We start from the raw sequence: 18,050 nt of genomic DNA, 5'->3' as shown, positions 1-18,050 counted from the left end.
TGAATGGGCTAACCAAGGGTTTAAAGAGGATATACAAAGTATACGGAAGTCAATGAAAATGTATATGGAAGTTACTGATAACACCACAACCCAAAACCCCTGGGACGCACCAGGGTGTGTAATAAGAGGACCTATCTAGCAAGTCAGGTCTTCCTAAAGAAGAAAGAAAGGTCTCAGAGACACAACCTCACCTTACGCCTTAAGAGGCTGTAAAAAGAACACCATATGAAACCCAACACATTCAGAAGGCAGAAAATAACAATCATTAGCGGAAATTAACGCTATTGAAACCAAAAATGAAACAAACCAAAAACAAAAACAACCTCAAACCAACCAACCAACCAACCAACCAACCAACCAAAAGTAGGAGAACAGATCAATGAGCCCAGAAGCTGCTTCTTTGAAGGAGTTAAAAAAATTGATAAGCCAGTCATCAGTTTGATGAAACAGAAAAAGGAAACAGCCCAAATCAATAAACGCAAGAATGAAAGAGGAGAGATCACAAGCAACACAGCAGAAAGGCAAACAATAAGAAGAGCATATTAGGAGCAATTATTTGCCAATAAAATGGGCAATCTGGAAGAAATGGACAAATTCCTAGAAACATTTACACTACCAAAGCTGAAAGAGGAAGAAAAGGAAAATCTGAACAGACCCATCACCAGTAAAGAAATCAAGTTAGTAACGAAAAACCTGCTGAAGGAAGAAGACTGCGGGGCCGGATGGCTTTCCAGGGGAGTGCCAGCAAACATTTAAGGAAGAGTTAACACTTATTCTCTTGAAGCTGTTCCCACAATAGAAATGGAAGGAAACTTCCAACCTCTTTCTATGAAGCCAGCGTTACCTTGATTCCAAAACCGGAAAGAGACCCCACTAAAAAGGAGAACTATAGACCAATTTCCCTGATGCACATGGATGCAAAACTCCTCAACAAGATATCAGACACTCGGATCCAACAATACATTAAAATGTTATTCACCACGACCCAGTGGGATTTGCACCTGGGATGCAGGGCTGGTTCAGCATCCGCAAAACAATTAACAGGATTCCTCACATCAACCAAAGAAAAGACGAGAACCACAGGATCCTCTCACTCGATCCAGACAGAGTGTTGGACAAAATACAGCATCCTTTCCTGGTAAAAAAAAAAAAACCCTCAGGAAAGTAGGGATAGAAGGAGCACACATCGAGGTCATAAAGCCATGTATGAACGACCCAACGTGAATATCATCTCAATGAGCAAAAGCTCTCAGCTCAAGTCAGGAACGAGACAGGAATGTCCACCCCCTCCGCTGTTACTCAACACAGTATTGGAAGTCTTAGCCTCGGGCCTCTTCATCCTTCTGCTCCCCCTCTGCAGCTACTGCGCTTCCAGCCCTGGCTCTACCTTTCCTCCTCCTCGTCTTCTTCCCTCTGCTCACGTCCTCCTCAATTTCCTCCCCAGCTACTACTGCTCTTCGACTCCTGCTGCTCCTCTTGCTCGTCCTGGACTTCCTCCTCCTCCACTTCTTCCCTCGCCTGCACCCGATCATTCACTCGTCTTCCTCCTCCTCCTCCTCCTGTAACTCCTCCCAATCCTCTTCCTGCATCTGATCCTCCTCGTCCTCGTCCTTCACCTCTTCCTCCTCCTCCAACTCTTCCTCCTAGGACTCTTCCTCCTTCTCCAGGTCCTCTCCTGCTACTGCCCTTCCTGCCCTACCTCTGACCTTTCACCTCTTCTTCCCTCTGCTCTCGTCCTAGTCAACTCCCTCCTCCAGCTGCTCCTGCTCCTTTGGCTCGCGATCCTCCTCTTCCTGGTGCTCGACATCATCCTCTTCCATTTGTCCTTCTCCTGCACCCAGTCATTCCCTACTCCTTCTCCTCCTCCTCTTCTTCTTCTAACCCCACCCAATCCTCTTCCTCCAACTCTTCCCGCTCCTCCTCTCCCTCCACCTTTTCCTCCTCGGGCTCTTCCTCCTTCTGCTCCTACACTTCTACTCATGCTCTTCCACCCTGGCTCTATCTTTTCTCCTCATCCTCTTCCCTCTGATCTCGCCCTCCTCAACATCCTCCCGCAGCCGCTCCTACTCCTTTGGCTCGTGCTCCTCCTCATCCCGGACATCCTCCTCCTCCACTTGTTCCCTCTCCTGCACCCAATCATTCACTCCTTCTCCTCCTGCTCTAACGCCTCCCAATCCTCTTCCTCCAACTCCTCCTCATCGTCCTTCTCCTCCTCCTTTAATGCTTCCTCTGGTCATCCTTCTCTTCTCCAGGCACATCTTTGTCCCTTAAGACCACCGCAATCTCCCCTAAGAACGGGAGCAATAGCTCTCGCACTGCCCCCAAGTCATCCGCAATGAGCACCGGACCCTGAGGCATGGGCCCTGACAAGCCTTTGTGTCCCTGCAAAAGGAGCCTGGCAACCTCCCAGGCCTCCCGGGGAGACCTGGTAGTGGGAACCTGGGAGCAGCGACAGGATCCCCAGTGCAGCGACACCCAAGGGACGATCATATTGTGCTCTGTCTTTTCAACAACACCTACAGCAGTATCGGACCTAGAGGCCGGGCCCCAACGGGCCTCACACGCGACCCCTGACCAGCCAGCCCTGTGTCGGCAGTGCCATCCAGGAGGAAGCTCACCGACACACATGCCAGGCCTGGGACCCAAAGGCGCTTCGAACACCCGCTAGGCAGGTAAGGTCAGGGCTAGGTTACTGCATGGGACCTGATGCATCCCTACAGTCGTCCCCAATTCCTTGTAGGACAGGTCGGACGTCCTCCACCGGGCCATGGGGTCTCCATGCTGTCAGCTGGCAGCAGCCAACACATGACCAGCGGTACTGGGACACCGTCCAGCCTTCCCTCTCATGCTGGATGGTGGCCGCGTGTTTACCGAAAGCCCTGTATGGGGGCAACGGGCTATGTGGAAGGCAGGTAGGCGGGTAGCCAGGCACAGACGAGACCACCCGCTGTGATCCCGCAGGGTCACTGGGACTTCACTTCCATCTGGCCCACACGCAAATCCTAGGGATGGGGCTTTGGGGGCAGTGCGAAGCCTTGCAGCTTCAGCGTCAAGGAGCTGGGCACGCACACCTGTGGGCACAGCCGGCAGCAGACTGGGACCAGTGTTCCTCCCTAGGCCCCTTTGAACCTCCACCACCTGAGAAGAATACGGGAGGGGCTGTAAGGCTTTAGATTCCCCAAAGCACACACAGAGTGGGCCACGTGCTGCCCACTGCGGTTTGGGGCGGGGCAGGTGGAGCCCGGTCAGAATCCTGACCACACTGTCCACAGCATCCTCCGTCGACATGCAACCGCTGAGACGCTGAGAAAGGAACCCAGTTCCCCATTTTCGTGAGGCCAGGAATCGACAAAGTCTGAGGCTAATCAGGGTCGCCCGCACAGGGACTGAGAGGCTCATTCTGGCACCCCTTACGTGCAAGGGGAACAGAGTTCTGGGACACACCTTGACATGTCCCCAGCCCAGCTGCAGCGACAGTGGTGATCTTGTGCTGCGGGGAGAGGTGTTGCTGGCAAGGAACTGTCCCCTCAGAGAGCAGCTGGCAGGCTGCTCACCTGCCCATCCACACACGGATCCCCACACACCATCCTGTATGGCACCCCTGGGGGTCTCAAGTCACCTGAGGTCTAGGGTCCAAGCTCCTCCCTTTCCCTGGGCCTGGTGCACAGGAAGCAGAGAGGAGAGCCCCGAGGAAGAGCTGACTCGTGACAAAACATGGCACGTCTGCCAAGAGCAGACATTCTTGCTGGACGGCTCCCTCCAGGGAAATACCTACGCCCCCTGCACACCACGTAGCCTGACAGGTTGTGTTCCCTAGCTACTCTGTGCACAAAGCCTGGGCACAACCATGTAGCCCCTACGTATTTGCTACTGTAGGCCCACCAGGGCAACGCAACACACACACACACACACACACACACACACACACACACACACACACTCACTCCCACATAGACACACACTAACACACACACAAGCACACTCACTCACAAGTGGTCCACTGGCCACTGGGCACAGGCTTTCCTCCCCTCGGCCCCCCTCTTGACCTTGCACCAATTTCCCTTTTGCATCCTGACTTGAGCCCGCTGGCACAGCAACGATTGCACCCATCCTGCCGATTACCATCAGGACTCAGGAGGGAAGGGACTGCACTCTTGTATTCTGGCACCTGACTGTCCCACCTAAGCACCTCATCCACAGAGACCCATGTGTCTCTCCTTGTCTCTCCAGCGGCTACACACCCACTCCTGCACACACAGAGACACACGGCTACGCAATCGCACGAACACATGCACGCTCACACTGCCGGCACCACCACGGATCTCAGGCCCAGTTTGCCACAGACACCCGCACACACTCGCAGGAACTCACGCTGGATCTCCGCCCTCGCGCGTACTCTCTCCATGAAATCCCACTCATAAGCCTCGCTGCTGCCCACAACCTACACCTGCCTCTTCCCCTCACACATCTCCCATCCTGAGCCACTGTCTGAGGACAGGGCTCGGGGTCAAAGGGGCCCCGGGTGTGGGAGGCAGCAGCAAGGTATACTGGCATCGACTGTGAGAAGCTTGCCTACTCCTGAGTTCTCCGGGGACACGGGGCCTTAGCTCTGATCCTGACTGGAGGCTTTGCTCCCTGGATTCTATCTCACCAAGGACAGGACACCCTTCTGGGAGCGACGGTCCTGGCTGAATCCCACCAAGTCCTGGCCACACTGTACCAGGACCCAATGGACCAATCTGGTCCCACTGTGCAATCCCCTTCCCTGCCTTTCGGCTTTGGTCTATACAACAGGTCTCCAAATAACAGGTCTGTCTCTTCCTCCTCCTCTTTCCAGGCTCTGCCTGCCCAAGAAAGCAGGCCTCAGTGCACATGGCAACACCTGCCCCACACCAGGACTGCACCTCTCCTGCACACACAGAATCACCCGGGCAGTGGCTAGGACAGTCACACTCAGGTCCCGATCTCGTCGTCCCTCCTGAGGTCCCCATAAACACATACACACACACACACACACACACAAACAGAAGGGTTTTCAACGTCCTGTATGTGTCCACATAAACATCATGGAAACTCTTCAAGGCTGCCACACGTTATCTCTTCCTCAATTCTCTCCGGGGCACGTAGAAGACAGGAGACTCATCCACCCATCTCTTCCAGCACTCGTGGTGTCCTCCATTGTTTCTGCATGGGCAAAGATAGAAGGTCTGCGCATTCACCCCACACAGATGCAGAGCCCCTGACTCATGTGGGCACACGCAGACACATTTGCGTACACGCTCACACACACACCCCCACGCAACAGACACCAAGAATGATACGGGATATTGGCAAATACTTCCCAGCTGGTGTCACTCTTGTGCCTCGCCCTTTTGCGATCCCCCTTGCTTTCTCACCCAGGGATTCATTTCCAGCCCCCAATGGCCTTGGACCAGTTCTAAGAATGGCTGTGAGGTTGCGCGAGGACATGGCGTGGTGGGGCACATGGAAGGAAGTGCGAGATTCTCACCACAGTGGCGTCTGGGGACACGTCAGCTCCTGACCCAAAGACTGGCAGGCAAATCCAGACTGAAGGAGCAGGGGGAAGTCCGGGAGAGGGCGGACATCCACGGGGAGCATTTGTGGTGGAGAAGCATTGCTCGTCCTGAGTTGCTCTCCAAAGCCCCAGCCCACAGCACAACTGCATTTGGTTTGCAGGCTTCGACCCTCTGTGTGTTTGCAGCTGAGTCTGTGCAGGTCCCCTGTCATCCTCCCACCCTCTCCCCATGCTACCTGTGTCCCTGTCTCGGCGGACCTTCCATTTCCAAGCCAATGTCTGGCCCACGTTCCCTTGCCCATACAACACACAGGTCAACACACCGCATACTGGGGTTCTCACCGACACGTGCGCACGTCAGATCACTGTCTTCTGGTCCCTTCCTCCCTCAGGTAGTACTGCAGGGGATTGGGCCACAGGTCCTCGATGATGATCTGGAAGGGGACACAGGCCGGCACCACATTGGGCATAGCCCATTCTCCTCTCTGGCCGGGGGCCACCCACATTCCCACTGCTGACGAAGGCCTCAGGGGCCCCACCTCGGCAATCCTGTTCGCCCCTGGGCAGCTGTGCTCACACAGCCAGTTCAACAAGTTAAGCCTGGTGGGGTCATGCCTGCGACTGGGAGCTCCACGTTCATAATCCCAGAACCACTGGACTGGAGTGGAATGCGATGCCCTGTAGCCTGCAGGAAGAGAGGATTTGAGGAGCAACCTGATGGCCTCCTCCCCACCCACCTCCCCCTCCCCGTCGCCCTCCCGCATGCCCCTGATTCATGCTCCTCACCCCCTGCCCCGCACCATCATGGGACCCACACCCTACCAGCAAAGCTAAGCTGATACTCCTTAATGATCACTGGGTTCCGGAAGTACGGGTTGGCCCCAAAGAAAAACATCACTCTGCAGCGGTACTTGGGATGGCCCACTTCTTCCACCTGCCGTGAGCAATGGGACAGGAGGGGGCAAGTGTCCTCCCTCGGGCTCCCGAGCTACTTGCCTGGCTGTGAGGGTGAGCACCTTTGCCTCACCCTCTCCCGCCCAAATCCCACACCCGACGGGACGGCCCCCAGCCACAGCCTCCCCGGTCTGACCTCCAAGTCGACCACGTAGCTGAGCACGTCTTTGTCCTGGGCACCCATCATGGCCGACAACTGGGGGTGATTCAGAATCTGTGCTGTGTCAAGGAGCTGTGCCTTCAGATGCTGTGGAAACAGACACACACCCCCTCCAAACCTCCCAGGCTAAGAGCAAAGGACGGGATCATGGCATTTGCAGAAACACCAGGAAACACTAGTCCCCACACTCCTCAGCCTCTGCAAATGCATCAGACCCCATCGACACTGGGCAGTCCGTTGGCTTCCTGTACCTCCCACGCTGTCTGCACACAGCAGGGAGAGACTCCACTGCCTGCACTCCTCACAGTTCCTTCCTATATCTGACCTGTGTGGGCTGCCAGCAGCCCATCATAGCTTGGGATGTCGGCCTGTGCACTGACCCCTCCTCACGGCTGGGTTTCTTGGCATATTCCCGTGAAGACCTAGGTTGTCACCAGCCTTCTGAGTGCAGATGGAAGAACATGGCTTACAGGAACCCGACTGCCCACTTACGATGCAAGCGGAGGGTGTGGGAGGGAGAAAGAGATCAAGAAGCACGGACGAGGAGGGCCGAGGAGGGAAAAGAAATAGACACAGTGACACAGCCAGTCCGGAGAGAAAGACATGGGTGGGACCCAGCCGGAGCCTGAGGACAGAGAGGGAAGCAGCGGTGGACATACCAGGAGAGAATCCTGTGTGTGTGTGTGTGTGTGTGTGTGTGTGTGTGTGTGTGTATGTCAGGGTCTGTGCAGGCAGCTTGTACCCCGTTCGGAGTGGGTCTGAGTCGTCCTACTGTCTGGCAAAGGGGCGTGGCGTGCTTCCACTAAAGGCCATGAGTGTGTGTCTGAAAAGCTCTCCTTTGACGGAACTGCTAAGAAACCGTGCACAGCCTGTGAATGTGAAGGTGGGTGTGCGGCCTGTGTAACTCTCCCATTTTGCAGCGAAATATTTCCTTGCTTTATCTGCTCTGAGTGAAGGCTGCTTTGTGCTACCCTAGCTCTGGTAGCATGGGGACACATGACTCGCGTCCGCAAATAATGTTTGAGAGCAGCCTGCAGGCCAATGTTGGCGGAGACCAAGAGGAAGCAGCTCCAAGTCCCCGGGTCCCCCCGTGCCCAACAACCGCCCCTGTGCAAGGCCTTACACTGGATCCCAGACCACACCAACCCAGGGCCAGGGACCATTCCCCAGCTCTCCTCCCTCGGGGCCATCGCCCTGAGGCACCCTGCTCTCAGTGCCCAGCCCTCCTGCACAACAGCCCCCGCCATCACCCACCAGCACAAGGAAGGATACCGCCTGGGCCCAGAAGCCAGGGATGTGCTTGATGACGGCCCTTCTGTGATCCAGGTGAGAAATCCGCCTCCGAAGAATCCTGCGCTTCAGCCGCCGTAAGGCCCTGGAATCCTGGGCATTCCCAGCGCTGATCTCCAGCTGAAGACGCTCCAGCACTGCCAGTGGGTCCTGGGCTGAGGCAGGACGCAGCGCTGGCTCTCGCTGCTGCAGCTCCTGTGAGAGCGGGGGCCCCTCCTCCGCCTCTGCATCTGCCTCGCGCTTCTCCTCTTGCTCCTGAATCTCCTCCTGCTGCTGTCTCTCAACTTCCACCTCCTCCTCCTCGTGCATGTCCTCTGCTTCTGGCTTGGCTTCCTCAGAATTCTCCTCTCCAGCCACCTCTTCCTCGGTCGCCCCCCCGCCGTCCTCTTCCTCCTCCCCGATCACCACCTCAGCCGCCACCATTCCGTCATCCAATATCAGCACCAATTCCTCCGCTGGGCTTGCCACCTGTATCTCACACCCGGCCTGGGCTTCCTGCACACGATGGGCGCTTGCCGCCCCTGAACCTGGGGACTGCGGCCAACCCACGCCCTCCAGCGCCCCTGCACTCCCGCGGGTCCGGGACTCTCGACCTTTCTCATCCGGGACGATCAGGGTCCAGGGTCGACGGGAATCGCTGCTTTTTCCGGACCGCGACACGCTGGCCATGACTCTCCGCCCCGGCCCCAGTGTAGCTAGGGCAGCCTCAGGACAAGGACAGGGAAATGGCAGCCGGTGGGGGGAGCCTTGGCCGCAAGACCTTTAGCTCCCTGCTGCCTCCCGCCTCAGCCCGCCCAAGTTGGGCGCAGGCGCACAGGCTCTGGGATTTGAGGACTCCGCATTGGCTGTGGCTGCTGTGGAGGAGGGGCCGAGACAGAGGCAGTGAAGAGTGGGCGCATGCGGCCTGGGGCGAAGTGGTTCCAGGGCAGGTCAGGCCCGCTGGCCAGCTTCGCGGAACAATGAGTTGCAAGACAGCAAGACAGGGTGCTGGTGGCCAGCAAGCGCGCGCCAGCGGCCGGTCCGGGCTCTGGAGCAAGTGCCCAGCCACCAGCGTGAGCCCCGTTTTGCCGCATGTCCTCTTCAGCGCTGTCACCTTCCAGGCCTGACTTGCGAGGTCCCCGGTATCACACAATCTGTGGTCGCTTGTACACCCTTTCCCCAGAGGCCTCAGTACGGGCACCAGAGCATTCAGCACAGGAACGTCCACGCCGTGAGCCACTGCATGCTCCGTCCCTTGCCCCTTCTTCATGAAGCTGGGGCAAGGCCTGGAGAAGTCCTTAGGTGTCGCGCCTACTGGGGCCACATGGCCGTCCGCACGGTTTCTCCTCCCTGGCCGTCAGGCTGAGGGCAGCGGTAAGGTGGGTGCCCACCCAGAACCGGTGACACCCACCCTAGATCCACCCCAGTGCCGTGTCCCTGCCAGAAAGCAGCTCAGTAGACCTCACTGCACTGCAAATCAGAGCAAAGAACAACCCCAGAGCCCCATCTGCCACTGGTGCCCTACTGATCTCCGTGCAGAGGGCCAGGGAGGTGGGGTAGTAGGATTTAGCAGTTTGCTCCGGTCCGGAAATCTAACCTTCCACTAAAAGAAGGACGACTCCAACCAAGCAGGGCACTTAGGGGGCCCTTCACCGAGTATTGCAAACTTGTCTGTGTCTGTCTCTGAGAAAGCCCCGTGCCTGCTTTCACTAGTACACACGATAGCAGACGAGTTCCCTTCACATTTCCCAGGCGCCAACGAGAATTCTGAAGAAGCATGCACCCAGACACAGAAGGTCCACTGAGAGAGACAGCGAGAAAGAGACACACAGAGAGAGGGAGCTATAGAGGGAGAGAGAGAGACACGTGCAAGCAGATGAAGGAAGGACGAGTGGAGGGGAAGACCGGCCTGGAGAGGGAGAGTCCCAGGGAGATTGGCGGGACTGACAGGGAGGAGGAGCAAGACAAGAAGAGACAGAGGGGCACCTATTACAAGGAAGACCGGCGGAGACAGGGGGAGGCAGTAGTGATGGAGAGGAGGGAGACGAAGACAAAGAGAGCTGGAAGGAAAGTGGGAGGGAGGGACAGGAAGAAGACAAGGGAGGGGGAGGCAAGGAGAGGGTAGGAGGAAGGAGAGCAGGGGCAGCCGAGGCAGAGACAGGTGGGCTGACTCTGAAGACAGGGCAACTGCAGTGTGCAGTTTCACCTGGTGAAATTCACCTGTGCAATTTGCACAGAGACGAATGCTGTACAGTGGTCAGCCCTCAGCACAAAAGGCACCACTCCGACCTGGACCTTAAGGGCAGTCTGAAACGAACCCTGAACTAGAAGGAAGCTAGTTCTAGCTTCCTAGACTGAGGAATGACTGAGGTCATTCGGGGTGAGGAAGAGGGCACCGCAGGGAAGAACACCAGGACCCGATCCCCACAGGGCTGCTGGAAGCCCTGTAGTTACCAGCAGGAGACAGGAAACAGGACTGCCGGAAAGACACAGCAGAGATTTAGGCACAGCACGTGCGGGAAGAAATCACGTCCCAAAGCTCAGCAAACTCAAGCAAAGGCAGAGGCTGCACATGCATGAATGTCAATGCTGTCTGAGTGGAACCAACGAGGTTCTCACAGATGCCCAGGAAATGTGCTCAACTCTGAGAACCCTCGCCTCTGGCAAGCTTCTCATCCAAAGCGACTCATCACGGAGAAAGGGTGCACCGTGAGCAAAAGAGCCAAGGTCTCCTTCGGATCCCCGGACGCAGACAGGTGATCCGCCCAGTACTGTCAAGCCAATGGATGGTTATAAAGCTTACCTTCCACCACAGTGATGGAGGAAACTGGCACCCGAGGGGAGGACAATGAGTGAGAACCGCATCCCAGGCTGTAGGCTAAGGACAGACCATCAAGCTGTATTGGAAGGTCATGAGACCGTGACTCAAATGTCTGTACAGACACAGAGCGTCTGCAGAAGCACGAGGGCTGGATAGTTGTAAGCAGGTGGCGGGATTTCTAAGTCTGCGCTGCCTGTATGATACGAAAGGCTAACACGTGCAAGCAGAGCTATGCCCGTGTGATGCGGATCAGCCTCCTGAGGCGGTACTTTGTACCCTGTGGAGGACCTGGGACACGCATGCAGGCGGGCTCCTTGTGCACCTCTGCCACCAAGCACATAGGTGGGAAACGTAGGGCCAAAGGGCTCGCCGCCGGGCTTAGTGTGGCTCACCCTTGGGCGGGTGCATTGAGCATCGGTGCAGAAAGCACGGGGCTCACTGAAAGAGGCCAGCCCCTGACAGAAGCACAGTGGTGGTGAGCCCTGCCTGATGGATTCCTGAGGAGACTAAAGGAGTTAAAGGCATGCAGTCCACCAGAGAGCAGAGTGGTGTTAATCAGGGGAGGGTGCGATGAGGAGGTGTCGGGCCTCGGGTGTGAAGATGCAGTCCTGCCGTGTGCATGAGTTCTGGAGATCTAACTTGCACAGGGCAGCCGTAAGCAATGCTTCACCGCCTCGTCAGATTTCTCAGAGGCAAGGGCTCTCACCACAAACAAAGAGGGGTCGCTGAGAAATGTCCCGGTGAAGGTGGCTGGACGGAGCGCTTGCACGTGAAGGATACGGGCACATCCGTCACTGCCCGTTGTGTCCCTCACTCACGCACTAGTCCTGGGGGACTAAGCTGAGCTCAGAACCCAGCAGTCACAGGGGTCAGCCTCGTTCCCGCAAACATGAATCAGACTCCCAGGTAGGACGTAATGGACAAATTAGGGACCAGAACACACAGGAGGCACACGGAAACGAGACACACACTGGCAGGGGAAAGTCTCTCCCAGCCAGGAACATGCCACATGGCAAAAGAGTAAGTGGGAAAACGTTGCTGGACCGCTTTACACAATTTACGCCTGCATGTGCAAGGTGCAGGCCAGTGACGTTTGAGCCCCTCAGGTGCAAAGGGTTTGAAAACAGAGGGACAGAAAATAGAGGTGTGACTGCATGCTCACAGCAAGGCAGCTGCATTTGGGGACATGAACTGGCTGGCAGTGAGTGCATGGCCAATCCTCTGACGAAGGTCCTCCAGGCACGGAAGGATTTCTGGCTCCTGGAACACAAAACAGAATGCGCAGAAGCCCCTCCACCTGACAGCAGGACAGCAATTGGATCTGTCAGTGGAAGAAAGGGTTTGAATTCAGAGGGAAACACACTCAAGCGCAGAAGCATACATCAAAGTCAAGAGAGGCCACCAGAGCCACAGCTGACACAAGACACAGGTGTGCAGAGACGAAGGCGGTTACACGGGTACAGCTGTGCCCACTTAGGCCAGGCAAGGAGGCATCACCAGAGAGGTGTCGGCACAGGCAAAGCCAGGAAAAGACACAAACACGCCAGGGCTCACTCAGGGAGACAGAGGAGCACAGGCAAAGCAAGACATTTCCTGTGCATAGAGGACAACATGACGATACCGACAGACCAATGAGAGACACGTGTGGTTCAGGAACATGGAAGTCAGAAGGCTCCTGAATTGCTGAGGGTGTCCTCTCTCAAGGGACAGCACTCTGGAGCCCACACACGCTGATGTTGGGGTGGAAGAGGCCGCTGGGCAGCAGATACAGTTGTGCAGGCGGTTTAGCAGCTCCTGGACCCTAGGGCTCCCCAGGGATTGCTGCGCATAAGGGAGGAAATCTGGGGCTGCCGTGTGTGCAGCATGAGGGCTGTAATCCCTCGGACACAGAGCACCAAGGCCTCTGACCACGGACCTCATGTGTCCACACTTGAGGGTTTGGCTCTGGGGGCCGTGAGTGCAACCACACCCACACCTTGTCCGTACCTTGTCTTTGGGACAGGCCGGGCGGAAACGTCACCCTGGCCCCTAAGGAGGTATTGGCTGGAGATATTAACGTTTGGGGGACCCTGTGTTCACCTGTCCCGTAAAGTGTTCCTGCTCGGCAAGACCTATCAAGTAACGGCCTGCTTGTGCAGAAAGATGCCCCAAGGGGCCCAGCCTCATGACCACTGAGGCCGTATTCCCACTGCAGAATCATGGGCCATACTTTCTTTGGATGTTCACACCCAAAGACTCGGGTCAGCACAGGGAGCTTTTCCTGAGTACCCTGGCATTTACACATCAAGCAGCTGAGAAGACGTGCTTCTCCAGGCAGTGTGCAGACAGCAGCGAGAGAAAGACCTGCCTTCCCTTCTAGAGAGTGCGACAGCTTCCGCCCTGGAAGAGGTAAGGCTTGGTTGCACAGATCCTCAACTCCACAGCCTGGTGACACGCTGCTGACCATGTTGTCTGCATACTGAGAGGGACAAGAGGCCTCCATGCATTGGGACTGCCCTCGCCTTCTCTGGAATAGAGCCACTGCAGAGAAGGCTCTTGTACTGCAGAGCTGTGCAGTGGGGATCCTGGGGGGCTTGGGCAGCTTGGGAGACAGGAATATTAGTGTCGGGATGTCACTCTCAGGCACGCTGTGCTGGGGGCCGTGTTACTTGGGGATACAGAAGAGCCTGAGATGGACAAGGCTGAACTCTGTCTACTGCACTGCTAGCACGGTGGAGCTTTTGCCCCATCCCTAGCACAGACATCTCTGGCAAGCAGCCATCTGCTCTGTAAGGAGTACCCCCGCACTCACGTCGTCGCAGGTGAGGCTCGTCCCAGTCCTTTCTAAGCTCCAGGCCTGCCCGGCACCTCTGCACAGAATGCTAAGGCCTCACAAGTCCATCGTTCCCTATGTGGCTGAGGCAGCCTTTGTCCTGGCACTCAGGCAAAGGAACACAGGCTGCCTGGGACGACGCGACCTCCCTGAGCGCCTGTTGGTGTTTGCACTTGGGAGTCTTTTCACAAGTCTCACATGGCGTGTTGGACACAGGGCTTAAGCCTGTGGACACAGAGGAAGAACATCACCCGACTCATCACGGCTGATGATGAGAGGGCAGAGGGCACACGAGAGAGGATGGCGTGTTCGTGCCCTGTAAGAGCTCCACCTCCCCGCGACCCTCCCCTCTGTTGGCTTGCAATCTGGGACACCCATTCGTAACCAGAGGTCTTTTCAGAAACAGCGAAGTTCACACAAGGGCATCAGTACTAGGACTCCTTCAGGAGTCGTGTGTGTGTGTGTGTGTGTGTGCGTGTGTGTGTGAATAAGTGAAGCGGTGTTTGGGAGGCTCAGCTTCAGGAAGTGGAACCAGAAAAGTTGGCTGTGATTTTGGAGTTGCGTGAGACTGTAGTGGGCTGTTTTCTCTGCAGCGTGTACGTTGTCCCTGTCAACTGTGCCTGAAGCAGAACTTCATCGGTCTTACCCACCCACTCTCCCTCTGGTCCCTCGGTTCCTTCCCCTGGACACCAATCTTACAACCTGCTCACAATCCCTCAAATATGTATGGCTGGTCCTGAGATCCTGACCTTGTCCCCAAGACAGTCTGCATTGGGAGACGTCTGAAAACCAGAGGGTAATCAACCCTGGGAATTCCTCCCTGTGTGGCGGTTCAGTCAACATGACTGAGGGTGTCCCCATGCGGGATTCTGGGGGCACCATCATGGACATGCCCAAACCCTGAATATTGGACCTCCCTGGCCTGTGCTGGCGTCTCCATTTCCTTGAATTTCCTCCTTTTCACAGGAAAGATAGGAACCTGGGCACTGGCCTTTCTCTCAGGTTTGTGCCCTGGCCTCCCTCACTCAAGTCCCCATTGCTTCAATCTTACTGACCTCACATGCAATCCCAATGTGTGACCCATCCCTACGGACAATGTCCTACGTCCCGCCCTTCCTTGCAACTCCAATGTGCAGGCACAGAACACTTACACCCCTGGACAGCCGCATGTATACATGGACACGCCCCAGAGCGTACCTGAGAGGAAGACACACAAATCGCTTCATGATATTTATCTCCCATTCTATATTTCTTCAAATGTATTGGACCCCCGCCCTGCGCCACGTGTCACCACCACCCTTGTCCTCATTTCGTGGGCAGGAGAATCTTGTGGACCATCGGTGAGCATCGGAAGGGTTTCCACTGGGGTCGATGAAGTGCGATGCTCCTTCATACTCTTCTCAAGATCGTGCATATCCCTGGGATATATGGGTACACACAGACACACACACAGACACACACACAGACACACACACACACACACACACACACACACACACACACACACAGGACAGGTGAGAGTCTGATCTTGGCCCTGATTAAGGTTGCTTGAATGTTTCCAAACGGAAAGTAGAATGGGAGGGTGTGATAAGCTGTGCCAAAGCTGACAAGGGGCTCCCGAAGCCAGACAACATGTGGGATGGTGGTAGGAGGCCTGACGGTGGGGTTCATGGTCCGGGAATGACAGTTGTCACCGTGCTATCTGATGAGCCAGCTTTGGTTGTCCCGCTTTGCTCATTCTTTTTGTCTAGCCCCCTTCCCACCTTCAGGCTCCCCAAAGGGAAAAGGCTCTTTGACACGTTACTTCTTAAGACTCCCCGTCTCAGGCCGATGCCCTTTTGACCTGGTGTCACCTCCTGTGCCACTGTGAGTCTCGGTGCCTCCATGCAGAAGAGAATTGTGCCACGGACCCCACGGCACACATTTCAGTGCCCACACCCTTGGCTGCTCACCTCTTTCCCTCTCAGTTCTCTCTCCTGGGGCCTCCTTCATCTTTAAATACGGCAGGGGATTGGGCCAAAGATCCTCTATGATTATCTGGTAGGGGAGACAGGCCAGGCCTCAGGTAGCTATCCCACGCAGTGGGGGAACCCATGAAAATCACCTCCCTTCCTTGTTACAGGGCCCCCCCTCAGCAATCCTGCTAGAGCCGGCAAAGCTGTGGTCAGAGAACCAGTTGAAGAAGTTGAGGCTGCTGTTGTCATGCCTGCGTCTGTAGGCCTCCTGTCTGTACCTTGGGTGCCACTGGATGGGACTGGAATGAGACGCCCTATACCCTGCAGGAAGACGAGTATGTGAGACGGCGCCAGAGAACCAGTCACATTCAACCCTCCACCCACTGCCGCCCATGCAGTCAGGGGACACTTACCAGCAAGGCCTAGGACATACTCCTTCGTAACGACTTCATTCTGGAAGTAGGAGTTCTTGACAAAAAACAGCAGGATCTTCCGGCATTCCCTGGGAAACTTGTGTTCCTCCACCTGCCGTGGTACAGTGGGGCAGAAATGTGAAATCTTCTTCCAGGACACCCTCCCTCCCCTGAGGAAGGAACACGTCACTTCTCCCCACCACCTCCCCTCCCCACACGGCCAGCCCCCCACACCACCTCCCACTCCCAGGCCGACCTTCAAATTGGTCATGTGGCGAAGCATGCTTTCATCGGGCTTACTAATCAGGGCTGACATCTGAGGGTGGTTCACAAACTGCTGCAGGTCAAAGAGCCTTCAGGTGCTGGGCATGAGAGAGCTCGAAGCAGAGAACACGTGTGGACAGCATCCAGGCGTCCTCCCCCCGGGACTGACGTCCTCCCCCAGGGTCTCAAGCCCTCCCCACAGGCTGCGTCCAGGCCCACGGGGTGTCAGGATCGCGCAGGGCTCTGCTAGACACGCACAGGAGGCTGTGCATGCCCAGACGCCCGCAACCACGCCTAGCCTTGTGTGCTCATGAGGACACTGAGGACGCTTACTTCCACACAGCCAGACAGCACACATCCGGTCTCGCGCCAACCAGTGGGCATTCACATCGCCTTCCCCGCAGCAAGATGCTTAGCGGGACCCAGAAACGTGCCCCCACGCGGCTTTGTGTGGGAAGAAGCCCTCGGTCATTTCCCCGTCCTGGCCTGGACCTCCACCGCCACTCCCCACTCTCCCAGCGCTGTTTCCGTGCCAGGTGCGACGTAAAGCACACATGCCTCCCCCACCCCGGCACTGCCCTCCTCCCACACTCATTGCAGAGCCAGGACCGCCGGATGGGATCACGTTTGCACGTTCCCGGCCACTGGAGCGCGGCTTAGCTCCAGTCCCTGTCCTGGGTTCCTCTAAATGTCACCTCCCTTTCCTTCCTCTTGCGCAAGCCCAGCCCCCTCTGGACCCTCCACCAGCAGCAGGAAGGATACAGCCTTGGCCCAGAAACCACGGATGCCCTGGATAAGGGCACTTCTCTGTTCCAGATGACGCTGCCGCCTCTGCCACATCCTGAGTTGGAGTCGAGCGTGCTCCCGGCTGGCTTGTTTATTCACCGGCTGTAGCTCTATCTGAAGGGCCTCCAGAGCCTCCAGTGGGGAAGGGCAAGGACGGAGGCCTGACTCTACCCGCTCCTTCTTCTGCTGCTTCACCTGCAGCTCCTGGGCTTCTTCCACCCATCGGCCTTCCTGCTCACTCGGCTTCTGTTCCTCCTCCTCCTCCCGCTCCTCCTTGTCCTCCTTTCCCTCCTCCTCCTCCTCGCCCTGCTGCTGCTCCTCCAGCGCTCCCTTCTCCTGCTCCTCTTCCTCCTCCGTTTGCAATTCTGCTCTCCCTTGGATGGCTCCCACGCCTTCCCTTCCTCCTCCTGCTCCTCCTCCTGGTCCCCTTCCCCTGCCACTGCCGCCGCCGATGCCTCCACCGCCACGGCCGCGCCCGCTTGTACACCCTGGTGCTCCTGCTCCTCCCCTTTCATTTCCGCCAACTCCTCCTCCTTCCGCTCTTCCTCCTTCTGCTTGGGCTTCTGCTGCTCGTCCTCCTTCTAATCTTTGACTCCTGCTGCCTCTCCCCCTCTTCCTCCTCCTCCTCCTTCTGCTCTTCTGTTCCTGCTGCTCCCCCTCGTCCTTCAGGTCCTTCTCCTCGTGAACTTGGACCTTGTCCTTCCCCTGCTCCTGCTCCTCGTCCTCCTCCCCCTTCTTCCTCTGGTCATGCCCCTCTTCCCCACGCGTGTCCTCTTCCGCGGCCGGCACCTCAACCTCCTCCTCCACCAGGCCCCACAGCGCCTCCACCGCCATTATGTCATGCACCAGCGGCACCGATATCTCGCTGGGGCCGCCCACCTGCCTCTCGGGTCGGGCCTGGCCTTCCTGCACAGGCTGTTCGCTTGTGGCCTGCAAGCCTTCGGCCTGCGGCACCTCCGGCGCTGCCGGACGCCCAGTGTCCCCACGGGCCCTCGTCTCTCGACCGCCCCCTTCCCGGTCGAAGGCGGCATGGGGCCTCCGGGCGTCCCCAGTGTTTCGGAAACACGAGTCGCGCAACAT

At 56.9% G+C, this 18,050-nt stretch overlaps 2 protein-coding genes across 2 annotated transcripts; both read right to left on the bottom strand.

The window, feature by feature from the left end:
* Positions 1-5,898: 5,898 nt before the first annotated feature.
* On the bottom strand, positions 5,899-8,609 carry LOC131503453 (testis-specific Y-encoded protein 8-like). Its single transcript, XM_058714921.1, has 6 exons — positions 8,298-8,609; positions 7,905-8,135; positions 6,564-6,686; positions 6,359-6,470; positions 6,076-6,221; positions 5,899-5,970 (listed from the first exon to the last, which is right to left on the bottom strand). Exons 1-6 carry the CDS (start codon positions 8,607-8,609, stop codon positions 5,899-5,901), a joined length of 996 nt encoding a protein of 331 aa, XP_058570904.1.
* A 6,180-nt stretch (positions 8,610-14,789) lies between these two features.
* LOC131503451 (testis-specific Y-encoded protein 3-like) lies at positions 14,790-18,050 on the bottom strand. Its single transcript, XM_058714920.1, has 7 exons — positions 17,735-18,050; positions 16,947-17,572; positions 16,177-16,254; positions 15,921-16,032; positions 15,685-15,828; positions 15,505-15,591; positions 14,790-14,970 (listed from the first exon to the last, which is right to left on the bottom strand). Exons 1-7 carry the CDS (start codon positions 18,048-18,050, stop codon positions 14,942-14,944), a joined length of 1,392 nt encoding a protein of 463 aa, XP_058570903.1. The 3' UTR covers positions 14,790-14,941.

The sequence above is a fragment of the Neofelis nebulosa genome, chromosome Y, assembly GCF_028018385.1.
Source record: "Neofelis nebulosa isolate mNeoNeb1 chromosome Y, mNeoNeb1.pri, whole genome shotgun sequence".
Lineage (NCBI taxonomy): Eukaryota > Metazoa > Chordata > Mammalia > Carnivora > Felidae > Neofelis > Neofelis nebulosa.
Note: the sequence above shows the minus strand (reverse complement) of the source record. Positions and strands in the feature narration are given on the sequence as shown.